Consider the following 16884-nt stretch of genomic DNA (forward strand, 5'->3'; position numbering starts at 1 on the left):
TGCTGTATACAGAGTAGGCGTATAGTAAGTCCTTCAATGGAGTAACCCAGAAAAAAACAACACAAAAATACCATATGCAGCAACAGCATTCTAAATGCCAATTTAATTTCTGATCTATTTCTTGCTTAACCAATAAAGAAATCCTGTATTTCCAATCTTCCATTTAGAAACATTTCTTCCTTAAAAGAATTAAAAGCTTCCATAATCCCTAAAGACTAACCAGTCTTTTAACAACCACTGTAGGAACTACTACAAATGGAATCAATGTTTGTCATGTAATAGTGACAAGGAACTAACAATCAGTGGAAACTGACATGGGTTGAATGTTTGCCCTCTCCAAAGCAGATGTGGAAGAATGACCACCAATGTGGTAGTGTTGAAATATAAGACCTTTAGGAGGTGATTGGATCTTGAGGGCCCCACCCTCATGAATGGATTAATCCATTATGGGTTATCGTGGGTGTGGAGTGGTGGCTTTATAAGGAGAGCACATGAAAAGCACTCTTGCCATCTTCACCATGTGATTGCCTGCATTGCCACAGGACTCTGTAGAGAGTTCCCACCAATAAGTACCTCACCAGATGTGCCCCTTGGACCTTGGATTTCCCAGCCTCCCAAACAATAAGGAATACATCTTGTTTTCTTATAAATTACCCAGTTTCAGGTATTCTGTTGTAAGCAACAGAAAACGAACTAATACAGAGACCTAGATCTTTTTTGTTGTTCAAAAAATATTGTTGTGTAGAATTCACCACAAAAATTCTGAAGCAGTCAGTTGCTCAAGGGACAAAACGATGCCTCAAGAAGTCCCAGGGAGACTTATGGGCAAACTTACCTTGCTGGAGAATGGTGCCATCTGCATTAACTGGCTGATAGACGATGGTCTGCCCTTCAGCAGTCTGTGCCACTTGCTGCCCCTGGACAGCAATCTGCTGCTGCGTCTGTAGGAAATAAATAATAACACGATTCAATAGGTTCCAAACACACTGACAAAGAAAAGAACCATGTGGGCCTTTTAAAAAATTTTTTTTGATGGTTTTCTTCCCCATTTTTACTATATGTGAAAGATTTGGCTCAGTTGTCTGACCTTTCCAAATCAGTTGTATTCCTGTGTTGACAGAGCTCCTGGAATTACCTGGGTCTGGCCAGCGGTGACAGCCGTCTGGGGCTGCTGGATGATGATCTGCTGGGTCTGACCCTGCTGGCCCTGCACCTGCACAGCCTGCCCACCCTGGATCTGGATCTGTCCAGGCGGGACCAACTGTATCTGAGGGAGAGAACACAAAAAGAAAGTCTAGTGACACTGGTCTCCTTTGGTTATAGTTATCCAAATTTCTTTAGAAAGCAGAAAATGTTCTGAAGAGGACAAAGGACAGAAGTCCTGTTCTGCTCTCAGTTTTGAACTAGAGATAACTTATTTTTCATTTACGAAACAATCAGGGAATTTTGAACACCATCTGGATACCTGATAATATTAAGGAATCAATGTTAGTTTTTTAAAAGATAGTGGTGGCATGGTTATATATTTTTAAAAGCATGCTCATTTAAAAATACATTGTAAAATACTTTTTACAGACAAGATGATGATACATATATATTAGAAATATATTCTCCCCTAGTCAAATGCTGAACTGACTATATATAGCCCAGGTGAACACCTTGACAAGGGCCTCAAGAGAGACATTGAGTCAGAAGACCAGCTAAGCTGTGGCAGGGTTCCTGACCCACAGAAACCACGTAATAAATATTTGTTGTTTTAAGCTGCTAACTTCTAGGATAACCTATTATGCAGCAATAGATAACTAAGGCAATGTAAATTATATTTCTCCTACTCCTGTTTCCAATACCCTCACCAATACTCAGTACTGTAATTAATGTTTGCCGATCTTTTGTCAATTTGCATTTCCTATTTGATTCCTAGGTTTGGATAGCCAAGCCTTAAATAGCAATTATGGAAACCAAGAGGTCCTGTGCTATCCAAATATACTTTCTTTCTTGTTTTAAGGCGATAGCCATTTTATTAGGAGCATTATCGGAAAACTGGCAAGAAGTTTGAAAAATATTTCATACATAGCTATCAAATTAAATTTTTGCCTATGGCTCCCTAGTCTCCCTTCTCATTAGTTTTTTAACTTCATTATATCAATAGACATTTTTGATCTGAGTGTTGCTTCAACAGAGTTTTCAGTTTGGAAGGAGGGTATTTTTAGAAAGATAGATTTTTAAAACCAGGTTGGCTTTCCTTCTATAATTTCAACCTAGGACCCCCTTGATCTGGAGAGAAGAGAAGAACATGCCTAGAGCCTTAGGTTATCACAGAGCTCACCAGTTGACAGGCAAAAGGAAATCAGGCCAATGGGCTCCAGTCCTAGAGACATTTATGGATCCTCCTTTGTTAGGGGACAGACTGCCTAGGTCTTCCTAACCACTTTTTCCAATACATAGCCCAGAACTGGCACTTAGAAAGTGTTGACAAATAAGTAAACAAATTCATCTGGTTATCTCAATCTCCTTCATTCCTGAGTTTCAGACAGCAAGGAATACCTGTTTGTATTGGGTATTAGGGTTTCCTCTTCCATCTATCCATATTCTTTGCCCATTTTTCTATTAAATTGTTATTTTTCTATCAAAACATAAAAATTATTTATATATTCTGGATACAAACCCAGTTATATGTATTAAAAATACCTTTTCCAAGTCTGCACCTTGCCTTTTACCTTTATTTATAATGTATTTCAATGTATACTAGTTTTAAAGTACTCAAAAAAATTTCTTTATGTCTTTAAGAAACCCTGCTCTACCCAATAGCATAAAAGTCCTATATTTTCTTTTAAAGTTTCCAAGTATGCTTTTTTTTACATTTAATGCTTTACTCCATCTAGCAAAAGTATTTTTGTACATAGTATGAGGTAGAAATCAATTTTCTTTTTCCGTATCATTCTTGAGCCATTTCTTCATGATATGTTATACTATTTTGCTATACCAGCTTCCAATATTCTTGCATCTATTTCCTGGTTCTCTACTCCAGTTCCATTGTCTGTATCAGGCCAAGGATCTTAACCTAAAACCATACACAAAATTTTGCATATATATAGGACACTTGTACTTTTTCTTAGAGGGCATAGGCTTCACTGGAATTCTAAAACAAAGAATGCAATCCAAAAAAGATTAAGTACTCTTCTTTAAAAACTGGCTATTCAAAGAACACTAAGAAGAAGCAACCTGTTATGTGAAAGGAATTAAAGCCTTAAGCATTCTAAGGGAGGCTAGAGAATCTCACCTAGAGCTTTATATCCATAGCAGAAATAATTTTTCCAGATTGATTACTTACAGTAGTTACAGTTCTACCTGGAGGCGGGGAAATAACCCTTTAAACAACCCTTGCAAGGTCCTTTACAACAACAACAAAACAACCAAAAAACAAACAACAGAACCACAACCGCAATAACCTGGAGGCGGGGAAATAACCCTTTAAACAACCCTTGCAAGGTCCTTTACAACAACAACAACAAAACAACCAAAAAACAAACAACAGAACCACAACCGCAATAAACAGAATTCAGAGCTAGACTGAACCTTAGCTATATCGCCTGATATAAACTGCATATTTGGATGAGAAAGCTGACAATTAAATGACCTGCCTGGGATCAGAAAGCTTGTTTAACGGCAGAACTGGGAATGAAAGTTGGCTCACTGCACTCACAGTATACTGTTCCTAGTGCTATCATCACACTGTCTCTAATCAATAGTGAAGAAGGTGTGGCAAGGGGGGCTGGAGAGGAGGCAAGGAGAAGGACAAAAACAAAACAGCAGTGTGAAACTGAGGAAAGCACACACTGAAAATACACTCAAAGTCTCACATATTTATGCATGGAGAAATGTGGAAACTATATTTTAGTCCCAACCACAATTCTATCCTGGCAAAATATGCTGATAAGACTTAAAAATGCTCTTACTCTTTAACCAAGAAATCCCCATTCCAAAGAAATTACCCTGAATTCAACTGAAAAATAAAACTATTATGCCCCAATGTGTTTACAGTAACTTTACTTACAAAAGCAAAAAACAAAAATAAAACAAAAACCCTTAAATATACTTTGTAAATTAGAAATTCTAATTCATCAAAATGACTGAACATTACGAAAGAATTAAAAATGACACCTAAGAAAACCATGTAGAAATAAGTTAAATTAAAAAGTAGGCTGGCCAGTTAGCTCAGTTGGTTAGAATGCAGTGTTGATAATACTAAGGTCAAGGGTTCTGACCCCCTTACTGACTAGACACCAAAGAAAAAAAGGCCAAGAAACTACACACGTGCTACAATTATGCCAAAAATTCTGCATAAAACACACAAGGGAGGGCTTGCTGGTTAGCTCAGTTGGTTAGAGTGTGGTGTTATAAGACCAAGGTCACAGTTTGGATTCCTGTACCAGCCAGCCACAAAAAGCAAAACAAAACAAAACAAAACAAAACAAAGACACACACAAGGGATTATGCAAAAATTATAAGTATGATTTATAAGCAATGTGATCATGGCTGATTTTTTTTTTCCAATTTATAAAAACTAATGTGACGTCTATAGCTGTTGATACAACACAAAGATATACAGTAAAAAGTTAATAGTTCTCCCTCACCCCCTTTTCTATGCTCATAAATATATCTAACTGTGGAGGCTGGGTTATTAATTACAAAAGATGACATCACACAGTATATTATTTCTCTGCAAACTAACTTTCACTAAAAATAGTACAATACTAATTCCCCCCCAAGTCAACAGTTCATCTTTTAACAATGACATAATTTTCCATGTAGTATGATTAATTTAACCATTTCCTTATCCTTATTAATGGACATTCAGATTACAAAAATTTTTTTTGCTAGCAAAATGCTGTTATAAATGTCTTTGCACATTTCTCCCTACATATTGATGCTTTTCTTCCTTTAAGATAGATTCTCAGAGGTGGGACTGCTAGATCAAAAGATTTATGTATTTTAAAGATAGTGAGATGCCTTTCCAAAATGACTTTACAATTTGAAATCAACAAAAATAACGAGTGTTTCCTTTTCTCCACACCCATTCTGGCAGTGGATATAGACACGTTTAATTTTTGCCAACTCGATAATAAATGTCCCTCTAATTTTAAAATTTGATGCCACAGAGTTACATGTAAAATTCCTACATATCTCTTTTAATCTATTCTAATATCTTTGTCTTGTTACTTTTGTTTTCTGCTTTTCTATCAGTCTTTCAAGTCAATTTTACTTAAAGAATCTAGCTTTTATTTATCCTTTCTACATTTTTGTTAGTTTTCTGCTTAATTAATTTTAACCTACTTTTTGTTCATTTTGTTCTTTTTCTAATTTCCTAAGAAAAATGTCATTCGCTTATTTTATTTCTTTTAAAATAAAGTATTTAAGGCTATAAATTTTGCCCTAAGTACAGCTTTAGGTGTGTGTGATCGGTTTGGATTGAAATATTTTATTTTTTGCTACTTGCTAGATAACTCAAATGACAAATTATATGGAAAGAAATAAAAAGAATAACATTTCTGACCAAAAAAACCCCAATTTCCAAAGAAGACCATAGATTCCCTCCCCCAGGCCCCAAGAGTGCCAATGTAAGTCACATCGATGAATTACTTTATAAACTAGTTTCTCATCTCTTTATATTCTTGTTGTTGTTGGTGGTGGTGTTTTTCTTTTTTTGCTTGGCAGCTGGCCAGTACAGGGATCTGAATCCGTGACCTTGATGTTATAAGGCTGTGCTCTAACCAACTGAGCTAACCTGCCAGTCTATCTCTTTATTTCTTTACAACAATTCAATATCATGCCTAATATCTTAGTCCTTACTGGAGATGTTCAATTTCTGCAAAGTTCTACTTTACATCACTGGTACGACAAAGGTGGAAAACTGACCAAATGTGAAATGGGAGATAGGAAAGCAATTAAATGCAACATCAATTATCAGTTTGCAACAACCTATTCTTTAAAAGCCTGTACTGTTATACTGTCTAAACATTTTTTTCATACCACTTACTTGCTGCAAACCCTGTGTCCCAGATACAGGTACTTGCATGATCGTTTGACCTTGTCCACCAGGGACAGCCTGGACCATGATGGGTTGGCCAGTTGATGTGATTAACTGGCCTCCACTGACCTGAACCATTAATGGCTGCCCCTGGACCTAGAATGGAATAAAATAAGAACAATGAAATAACATAAGACACAAAATGGTTTTTTATCAAATGACAATCACTGGAACTATTCTGCTGCCTGGCTAGAGAAGGAAAAGGTAGGAGAGATACTAAGAAAATAAGTCTTAAGTCCTCAAGTTATCTTCTTCAAATATCTATGATATCTGTGACTAAATGTCAAGTTGAATACTTTAAGGTCAGATATAACAGAGTATATCCAGAGTCTTTGGGAAGTCTCAATAGATATAAAGCATTTTATCACCAAACACAGGTTAAATCCATGATGAACTTTTAATCAAAACATCAAGACTATGTGCCTTTTTAAACCAGTATCTGGGAATTATCTCTAGTGAGGCCTGGAGAGGAGGCAATGGGAGGGAGAGGTGATGGTGGTGATGGTGGTTGACAGCAAATTCTAAATCACCTGGAGGGAGAAAAGCAAGCTGTACCCAGCAATGACTCCAGGAGGCTGAGTAGCAAGCAACTCTGGAAGCTTATGTAGAGGACCCTTTTCCCCCTTAGTCTCTCAAACAAAAACATAATGTACAACGTCTATCCTCTTCACCTCACTTTGAGAATTCTAAATAAGTTTGTTGTTTAAAGAGCCCATTATTAAAGACTTCTAGAAATATTTTCTGGTCAGTTGGCAATCTCTGTGGTGGAGTTCCTTACACTGGACTCTACAATATCTGCCTAGTTATTTTAGCTTTATCAGAAGCAATGACAAATATTAAAATTACACAGAGCAGTCAAGTATACAAAAAAATTCCCAACTTTCAAGCTTCTATGAGTAAAAGGATTACTCTAGAAACCAGGTCACTGAAAATGCTCTGTTGAATCTTGAGTCCCGATATAAAAATATCTAATAGAATGCTTTCTAGAAGCCAAAAAACAAGCCACTTTAGTAGTGAACTAGAATGATCAACAGAATAGCTAAACACCCAAAACTTTCATTTTCAGATTATTTATACAGAACAAAAGGATATCAAAAGAATATTCATATGACTAAAATATTCACTCAATGCCAGTGAAAGTATGTTCAAATAACAGTAATCAGTTAAAGGATCAATTTGTCCTGGATGAGTAGGTTAGACAGTAACACCCTCCTACCACCACCACCACCACCACATCAGAATCACCAGGAACATTCAAATCCTAGGTTTGTAAAACTGCTGAGAAATTCCACTTTACTTTAACGGATTTTTACAACCTGATTTTCTCATGCTCTTTCCTTCCCTTATTTCCCCATTCCAATCAAATTCCTTTTGCTGCACCAATGCTTGCATATGCTGTATCAGGAAAGAGTTCTCAGAATACTTACTGCATGAATAACTGAAAGAACTATTTAAAATTCTTGAAAAATAATGAGACCCCTAGAGGAAAGGTTTCCATATTTTCATAAAGTGTTTCCATTTCTTTTAAATAAAATCTGTATAAGTAAAAAGTACAAGTCTTAAGACACAACTATTAATAATTTTCTGGCTATCCACCACCTTAATTTCTTCCTCTATTGACATGCTATATGTGCACATGATAAACCATTTGAAACTCCAAAGAGCCCACTGCATTTACAACATACGAATGATTACAAGGACACATGCATCAGACAAGAAGCCATACAGTTAAGAGCATGTTACATTCCCATTCCACGAGTGGTTAATGACAATCCAAAATACTGTTTTATGTATCAATAAGATGAAGCAAGCATGGAAAACATAAAGCTGTTGAGCTCTTGAAGTTCTAATACAGTTCAGGAGTACCTACAAACTCAGCTTCTTTTAGACTAATTTATGTTCAGAATTGGCTATATATATCACCACCAAACACTATTGGTGGCAGGGGGGTGGGGGAACTGAAAGGGTTGAAAATGATTACAATAAGTGGTAGTTAACTGCAGGATGCTTAGAAGCACTAGTAAAAGTGAGATGCCAGTTCTACATTCTGGATCCTACTATGAACCATTTCCAATTCAATACAGGAAAAAGGGTAAGGCACCCAAATCTTACCAATTTCTCAAAAATATGGTCATTTTTGAGAATCTACAGACACAGAGAAGACTAGTACTCTTAATCCTATTTTCGTACAGGAACTGGCCAAATTATGACCCTAATTTAGGATACTTAACTTGACCATAATGTTAAATAATTGTACTGGTTAAGATTTCTTACAGTGGCTCTAACACCCAAGACTTATAGAAAGTATATACTACCTCTGCCCAGCTAAGAGGTAAATGGGGTAATCTTTACAGATCTAGTAATAAGACAGGTCACTATTTCTCCAGGAAAGGTAGTAAATAAACAGCAGTTAATAAGAGATTAACAAGATTCAGTACATAGATAAACCTTGCCAAGTACAATGATTATTTTGTTGTTGCCCTTTTAATGAAAATAAAGCATAGTCTAGTTCAGTTAGTTTGTGTGTGTGTATACATATACCTGTATATCTATTTCCTTCTCCACTGTAATGCAATTCATGAAATTTTACCATGTAACTGGACTACAGAGTTTGAACTATGAATAAGTTCTAGTGTTGCTCTGCAGAATTTCTCCCTGTCAATTATACTTTTTCTTTTTCTGGTATTCTCAAAGAAACAACCTAGCCAAATGTAGTTTTCAGAAAACATGAATAAGTTCTAGTGTTGCTCTGCAGAATTTCTCCCTGTCAATTATACTTTTTCTTTTTCAGGTATTCTCAAAGAAACAACCTAGCCAAATGTAGTTTTCAGAAAACTGATGCAAGGGTTACTACATGATTTGGCATAAAACATTAGTAAACTGGCATCTTATAAGCCTCAAAGAGAAGTTAGCAGTATCAGACATGCAACTGACTTTGTCATTCATATTTGAGATCCTAACACAAACAGCACCAGACATGAGAAGAGAAGAAGTTCATGCAGTGCTCACAGAGAATCAGAGAGGGCACCACTACCTGGAGGGTCTGGACTTGCTGGCCTGAGGCGGATGCCACCTGGGCCTCAGTCTGCAACTGGACAGCAGTGACACCACCCTGCTGCTGAGAACAGGAACAGGAAGAGCTTGAAATGTGTCAGAAAGGAAATGTATAGTTTAAGGCATGAGATCACTTTACCTCTTGTGGGAGAGAAAGGGAAGTCTTCTTTCAAAAGTCTCACCCTACAAAGGACTTTTAAAACATATAGACTCCCTACACTGAAGCTGTTTTGTTGAAGGTAGCAGGATCAAAGGTGTTGGCCCTTTCACCCCAGAGTGGACTTCAAAACACATTCCCATGACTCAAAAAAGTCAAAACAGTTGTTGTCATTAAAACAAAAATTTTGGGCCGGCCCGTGGCTCACTCGGGAGAGTGTGGTGCTGATAACACCAAGGCCACGCGTTCAGATCCCATATAGGGATGGCCGGTTGCTCACTGGGTGAGCATGGTGCTGACAATACCAAGTCAATGGTTAAGATCCCCTTACCGGTCATCTTTAAAAAAAAAAAAGAAAAAAAAATTGTAATGCAGTATTTCCCTTCAGAAGTAGGAATTTGATCCTTCTCCTTACACAGTTATTTTAATGCTCTTTTCATTTCCTCATATGAGTTCACAAGAACAAAATTACAAGGTTTTAACAAACTTGAAGCTTCAATAAAGAATTTCTGGGGCTTACATGCAATCACCAGGAAAGGAAGAATGAATCAAATCATCATTGTGAACCAAAATCATCTTCATGAGGTCAATGTTCTTATATTTCCACCCAACTGGACTACCTGAAAAGCAATGTTTTCAGTGATCCAACTTTATTGTTATATCCTCTAATAGTAAATTCTGATAGAACAGAAATTCACGCACCAGAGCACTGGTCTGAACCGAAGGCACTTTTGGAATCCCCTTCTCTAAGAAGGCAGTTGAAGGAAGCTGTCAGAGCCACAGCAGCTAAGTGGAAGGGAAGGCCAGCAAGGGTGTTTAAATAATTAATCTCTTTTACAAGAGTAGCTCCTTCCTTTGATCATTAGATTGGAACAACTCATCACTAATACTTTCTTTGCCCTCCCTAACCACTTTTCTATATTAGCTAAATTCCACTTCAAAAACAAAACATTCACAAAATATCAATCTTGGCCAAACGTCAAATTGAAGCATAGTACATTTCTTTTCTTCTAGGGGTAGAAAAAAGTGTAGTTTTATTAAAATAAACCCAGGTATAAGGCATCTGTAAATGTAATCTGTGCATAAATTCAAGAAAACAATGTATCTTAATTTGGAATAAACCAGCAGCAGAGAACTCCCTTCTAATATGTGCTTATCCATTAAAGTGACTGTTTAAATGTTATCCTAATGTTAAACTAAGAGCTCTTTAGAATAAGCACTCTTGTGGACCAAATCAAAGAGCAGTGGATTTCTTGGAAGCTATCTTTGTGGCCAAACCCGCGTGGTGCGGGCGCGACACCGAAGGTTGCGATCCCGTTGCCGGTCACGGTATGGGCACGACACTGAGGGTTGCGATCCCATTTACCGGTCACGAAAAAAGACAAAAAGGAAAAAAAAAAAAAAAAGAAAAACAGAATTAAAAGATAATGTGAATCCTCCCCATTCTGGCCAGCCACCAAAAAAAAAAAAAAAAGATAGTACGATTCTTTCCATGACCTTTTTGAAGGACCCTGGTGCAGTCATACATAGCTTAACAAAGGGGATATATTCTGAGAAATGTATCATTAGGCAACTTCATCCTCATACAAACATCCTGGAGTGTATTTAAACAAACCCAGATGATATACCCTACTACATATGTAGGCTATATGGTATATATAGACCATCACACATGAGGTCCATCCTTAACTGAAACGTTGTGCGGCACATGACTGTATACACAAAGCAGAGAGATCACCATAATGAGCTTTCATACACATCACCCAACTTCAACAACATGGCCAAGCTTATTTTACGTATATCTCATCCACTTTCCACCCCATCTCTGGTATTATTTTGAACATCACCTATCAACAGGAAGAGCAGTCTGTGGTCCTCCAGCTGTTCCAGTGAGGGACCCACCCTCCCTGCACCTCCTAGGCCATTGCCCCTATGATTCCTCACCCAACCTTCCTTCTGTCCCCACCCCAGAAATCACTGTGACAGCATGATGGCTTGTGGCCATATGGTTCTCCAAATCACTGCCCTTGCATAACAGAAAGCTCACCATGCAAATTTCTAGCTATAATTGGATTTACATATAGACTGGCCAATCTGGAAGCAAATATGATCAGCAACACAAATAAACCTGATAGTTATTTTTCACTGTGTGCTGACCAATTGGTTTCTGATTTTTATACCAGTATCTTCTGAACTGGTTGACTAAGTCTGTTTCTGAGAGATTGTGGGTATAGTACAGACAACCAGGTTTTCAGCCGGACTAAGTGGCACGAGGGAGGCTTTCCTAATTTCTATCTTGTCTCTAACACACAATATATCTATGTTTCAAAACTAATAAATTTAAAGTGATGATATAAAAGAATATGCATGATCCATTTACAAGATATCCTGAGAAGACAATAGTAATCTAGAAACAGAAAACAGATCAGCAGCTCCTTGGGACTGGAGAATGGATGGAGATGAGAAAGAGGGAGATTGGGATGAAACATTAGAAACATTTTCTGGAGTGATGAAAATGTTTTCTATCTTCATTGTGGTGGTGGTTGCACAGGTATATAAATGTGTCAAAACTCATCAAAATGTACATCTGAAATGATTATACTTTGTGTCTAAACTATATCTCAATAAAGTTGATGTAAAAAATAAGGACCATTAAAGCAATGTCCTCTATATTTTAACATATCCCCCACCCCAAATCCCCTTCCTACACTAGATCTTCTTTTTTTTTTGAGCTGGAAGGTCTGGGTGTCATTTAGTGACAACAATTTACACACATTTATTTTCTTTCCATGGTTGTTTCCTTCAAAGCACAGGCACAGAGCCTTCGAGAAGGGAAGTCTCTGAATAAGGGAATCAGGAATGCAGGCAAGCTCTGCCCCAGCAGGATGCAATCCCTCAAGCTAGAATTCCATTGGGTATTTGAGAGGGACCAACGTGGAGAGGAAGTCTTCAACAGGACTCACATCTTGGTCCAGGCCTCCTCTCACTATCCAAGTCCCTCTCAGCTTTAGGACCTGGGGCAGGCCAGCCAAATCAAGCCCACCCACCTCAACAGGGGCAGATTCTTCAATCATGCTACTCATACAGGCAGGCTTTTGTTGGTTGCATAGTTAATCAGCCTTATGGTAAGAGACAGATCACGTCCTCTCTGACCCTCCCAGCACCTCTCTTCAGCTGTGTCTGTGTAGGAGTCACTGGAAAAATCAAGGCCTGCTTTCTCAGTTCAGCTGTGTGTGCCATTATCCTCAAATCTTCAATAAATGGCAGGATAAAAGCAATACTCAGGCTGACAACTGTGCTCCCCAATCCATCGCACACACAGTACTGCTGATCTGCCAATTGCCAGTGCCTAGGCTGGAGCTCCAGCAGGCCCCAAAGTGCAACCCAAAGCCAGCTGGCATAGACACTTGGAAATTTTTGGTTGGGAGGTGGATAAAAAAGTGAACAGATGTGAGTAGAATTAAAGAGATTCATTTGATTTGAGCAACCGAGTAATTAGAGATCTGAAGTGATTTTACTTTTATTTCCTTCACTTTAAGCTGATCATGAAATTTCACGGTGATTTCTAGGCTGGGGTCAGAAGGAAGGCTGTGTGAGGAATCATAGGGACTATGGCCCAGGAGGTACAAGGAGGGCGGGCCCTCACTGGGGCAGCTGGAGGAGCACAGACTGCCCCACCAGTAGGTAGATGACTCTCCAAGACCACGAGAGCTGGAGTGTCATGTCTTCTGCGGCTTCCAGCTTGCACAGCTCAATTAGGCAGTCACAGGCAGCGGCCAGGGAGCTGGTGATCAGCTCTACTGTCTTGGAGGTGCCCTCATTAGAGATGACGGCTGTCTCCTTTTGATGCTCAGCCTTTTCCACCACAAATCTGGTGCTCTCCGCTTCCTGTGAGTCACCTGTTTGGCTTCCACTTGGTCAGAGTTGAAGCAGGTGTGAGTGGGTCCAGGAGAAAGAAATATGGCTGCCAAAGTGTTTGAGTCTATTGGCAAGTTCAGCCTGGCCTTAGCCATTGCAGGAGGTGTGGTGAATGCTGCTTTATATAATGTGGATGCTGGCACAGAACTGTCATCTTTGACCGGTTACATGGAGTGCTAGACATTGTGGTAGAGGAAGAGACTCACTTTCTCATCCCTTGGCTACAGAAACCAATTATCTTTGACTGCTGCTCTTGACCACATAATGTGCCAGTCATCACTGTTAACAAAGATTTACAGAATGTCAACATCACACTGCACATTCTTTTCTGGCCTGATGCTAGCCAGCTTCCTCACATATTCACCAGCATTGGAAAAGACTGTAATGAGTATGTCCATCACTACAGATATCTTCAAGTCAGTGGTGGCTCACCTTGATGCTAGGGAACTAATCACCCAGAAAGAGCTGGTCTCTAGACAGATGGGCAATGACCCGAGGAAGCAAGTAGCAACCTTTCTACTCATCTTGTCCTTGATGCACTCTAACCAGCCACACATACTCTTATATGAGATTTTTCCTTGACTAATTGCCAGAAATTTAATCTTACAAGACTAAAAAGTAACTTGAAGCACATGGGAATGACTAATAAAAATAACATCACAGATATTCTTCTTAACTAGTTTATCCTGGTAATACAAATGAACTAATTTAAGAACATTTAAATCCACTATATTTTGCTGGGTAAAAAAGGAAACAGCTTCAAATCTAGTAGCAATTCTCCCTCACATTAATGAGGGAGTGATTCAGCTTGGAGCATGATATTGAGACTTCTAATGGTGAATGCTATAAGCAACTGGCTTCAGTGAAGCCCTACATTCCTACTACAGTGAGCTTTCAGTTAGCAGAATTGCAATACAATCTGACACATTGTCTTTCCTCAAGTACTTTTCTACCCAAGATTATGACAAAATTAAGTCAGCCAGATTTAGTCTGTCTAGCTCTTGCTCCTAACACAAAATTTTGGATGTTTTTTCCTCAACAAGAGAGAAAGAGAAAGAATAAGGGTATGTGTTTATGCTGGCTAGCGTGAAAATTTTCTCTTTAGAGCATCTCCTCTAAAGATGCCATTTGAAGGTGCAGAAGCTGAAATTTAGCCAACAACTAGGAACCCATTCTATGTGGACCCACACACATTCTAAAGCTAAAATTTCCAGAAACTCAACTATAAGCATATGAAAAGCCCCAGGTTACCATATTTTACAATTACTACCAGGCAAAGACTAGAACAGTAGCTTTCTACTGTTTTTGACCACAACCCACAGTAAGAAACCTATTTCATATTGCAATTCAGTGCACACGTAACATATAAAACATATGTAACTAAAACAAAAGTTTCATAAATATTTATCCTTATACAACATAAAATATGCTGTGATATTTTCAATTTTATTATTAAAAAAATAAGCATTGGTCCACTAAATTTATGTTACAACTGAACAAATGGATCCTAACCCGTTTGATAGAAAACTAGACTAGACAACAAAGGCCTGTCCAGCTTCCCCCTCATCCTACAGAGGTTTCTGGATTGGAGCTTCCTAATTTGCTCCTTCTCTCCACTAATGATGTATCATGGACAGACACTGGTCTACAGGTTTTAGAAATAAAAAGAAAATTCTGATGAAGACCCTAACTTCAGATTATTTAAATTTAGTAAAGGAGTCAAAACCTGTACTGAAATCCTAAGAGAGAAACAAAGTAATGTGAAAGAAATAAAGTAAAACAAAGTAATAAAGGACAAAGATTTCTTCCAGCTTGGGATAAATGAAGGAAGGTGCCATCTGAACTGGTCTTAAGTGTGAGAAGAATATAAACTACTTGTACATGACGTGGGAGGGGGTGAATTACTTCAAATGAAGAGAGCATAAAAACATGGACAGAAAAATTTCAGCATAGGAACAGCAGACTAAAAGGCCCCATGTCCAGAGAAAGCTAGAGGCCACACTACTGTCTCTCAAAATGTCAGGCAAAGAAGTTCTGCAGACAGGTGGAGGCTCTAGAGGTGTTTAGCAAATTTCAGCATAGGAACAGCAGACTAAAAGGCCCCATGTCCAGAGAAAGCTAGAGGCCACAAAATGTCAGGCAAAGAAGTTCTGCAGACAGGTGGAGGCTCTAGAGGTGTTTAGCAAAAAAAAAAAAAAATGCTTTTTAGAAAGATGTCTAGGAAAAGTATTTGTTGGTTTTGAAGTGACCAGATGTACCCATTTTTAAATACCAAGGTTAAAACATCTATTCGAAAGGCAAATATAAATGTTTTTAAAAATATCTAAACTACGCTGCCCCATCTATTGATGCAGATAATATAATGATTAAATGAATTTAGAAAATAACTTAAAGACAGAAAAACTCATTCTACAAAGTAAAAACAAAAACTGTCCCCAAAGTTTTTATAGTGGAAAGTGTACTGGAATCCGAGTTTTCTGAAACCCATTCACTGTATGACCTTAGTCAACGTGATTTAAAAAACAGGCACCATATATTGAAGACCTACTCTATTGCCAGGAATACTTCACGTGATACTTCGCATGAGTAAAAATAATTTTTAGAGTACTACCGGAAAAAATCTTTTCTTCCCTAAAAGAAGTAGGCTACTGTTATGGGACAGAACCCACAAGCCAGAACTTGTTTTTTCAATCTTAGAAAAAAATGAGTTCTAGATCCCTTCTACCTGAACCAGACAAAATAACTGCTTCTGAAAAATTCCTTAGCAAGATATACAAAAGCGTTGTTACCAACTGGGCTTTCCCGCCTAAACTGTCATTACAGCTACCCGCTTCCCTATGCTCTTTACGCCTCAAACACACAGCAAAAGTTGGTGCCTCAGCACACGTTTTTCTCTCTGGCAGCACTGCCCTCCCATTCTTTCCTGTTTAAAGAATTCCCATCATCCTTCAAGGCCAATCAAGTGTGGCGATGACAGAAAAGACTTTCACCGAGTTAGGTATTAATTAGCTGTTCACCCGTCAATCTTAGTCAGGCAGGGAATGGTTCTTATTTACCTCTACTCACTCCTCCCTGGCACATATGCGACGCCTGGTACACACTAACTGCTCTCGATAATTGGTTCCCAACGGAAATTTCCTCCCCCCCCCAACCCCACCCCCACAACACTGTTAAATTTCTAAACATGGGATTAGAAAACAAACCAAGAGATGTGAGGACTGAGCTAAGTCAAGTCTGACACGTTCAAAGTGACAATAAAAGGTGAAAGAAAAAAAAGCACTAGTGCATTTCCAAGGGAGGGGGAAATCACAGAAGGAGCAACACCTAAGACTAATACTAAGAAGAGCAAGTGGTGCAGTCATGGGGAAAAGAATGCGCACGTCTATCAGTCTTCCAAGACTGAGGTTCCAGGCACCGAATGGGCTGGCCTTACAGCCCGGGGAAGAAGGAAGACCGCTTGGTTGGGCTCCAGGACGGAGGTGTGCGGTTCTGCCCCGGAGAGCCGGGCGGGGAGGAGAGGAAATGACGAGCCAAAAGGGGTGGTAACGGCGCCGGGCCGGAGAGCGGGGCCGAGCGGGCCGGGAGGAGGGGCGCGCCGGGGCAGAGGGAGTGGGCGAACTAACGGACCCCTCCCCCGACCAGGGAGCCGGCGGGGGAGGGGTCCGTT

General features: G+C 38.9%; 1 protein-coding gene across 1 annotated transcript in view; it reads right to left on the minus strand.

The window, feature by feature from the left end:
• The window catches only part of NFYA (nuclear transcription factor Y, alpha), a 17077-nt gene extending 7874 nt beyond the window's left edge, over positions 1-9203 (minus strand). Inside the window, exons 1-4 of the mRNA XM_008573428.1 lie at positions 9120-9203; positions 6038-6184; positions 1136-1267; positions 836-941 (exon numbers count right to left, since the gene is read on the minus strand). Coding sequence (XP_008571650.1) covers positions 836-941; positions 1136-1267; positions 6038-6166 — 367 coding nt within the window. The 5' untranslated portion in view covers positions 6167-6184; positions 9120-9203. The remainder of the gene's footprint in view (positions 1-835; positions 942-1135; positions 1268-6037; positions 6185-9119) is intronic.
• Between the last annotated feature and the right edge of the window lie 7681 nt (positions 9204-16884).

This window comes from Galeopterus variegatus, unplaced genomic scaffold (assembly GCF_000696425.1).
Source record: "Galeopterus variegatus unplaced genomic scaffold, G_variegatus-3.0.2 Scaffold922, whole genome shotgun sequence".
Classification (NCBI taxonomy): Eukaryota; Metazoa; Chordata; class Mammalia; order Dermoptera; family Cynocephalidae; genus Galeopterus; species Galeopterus variegatus.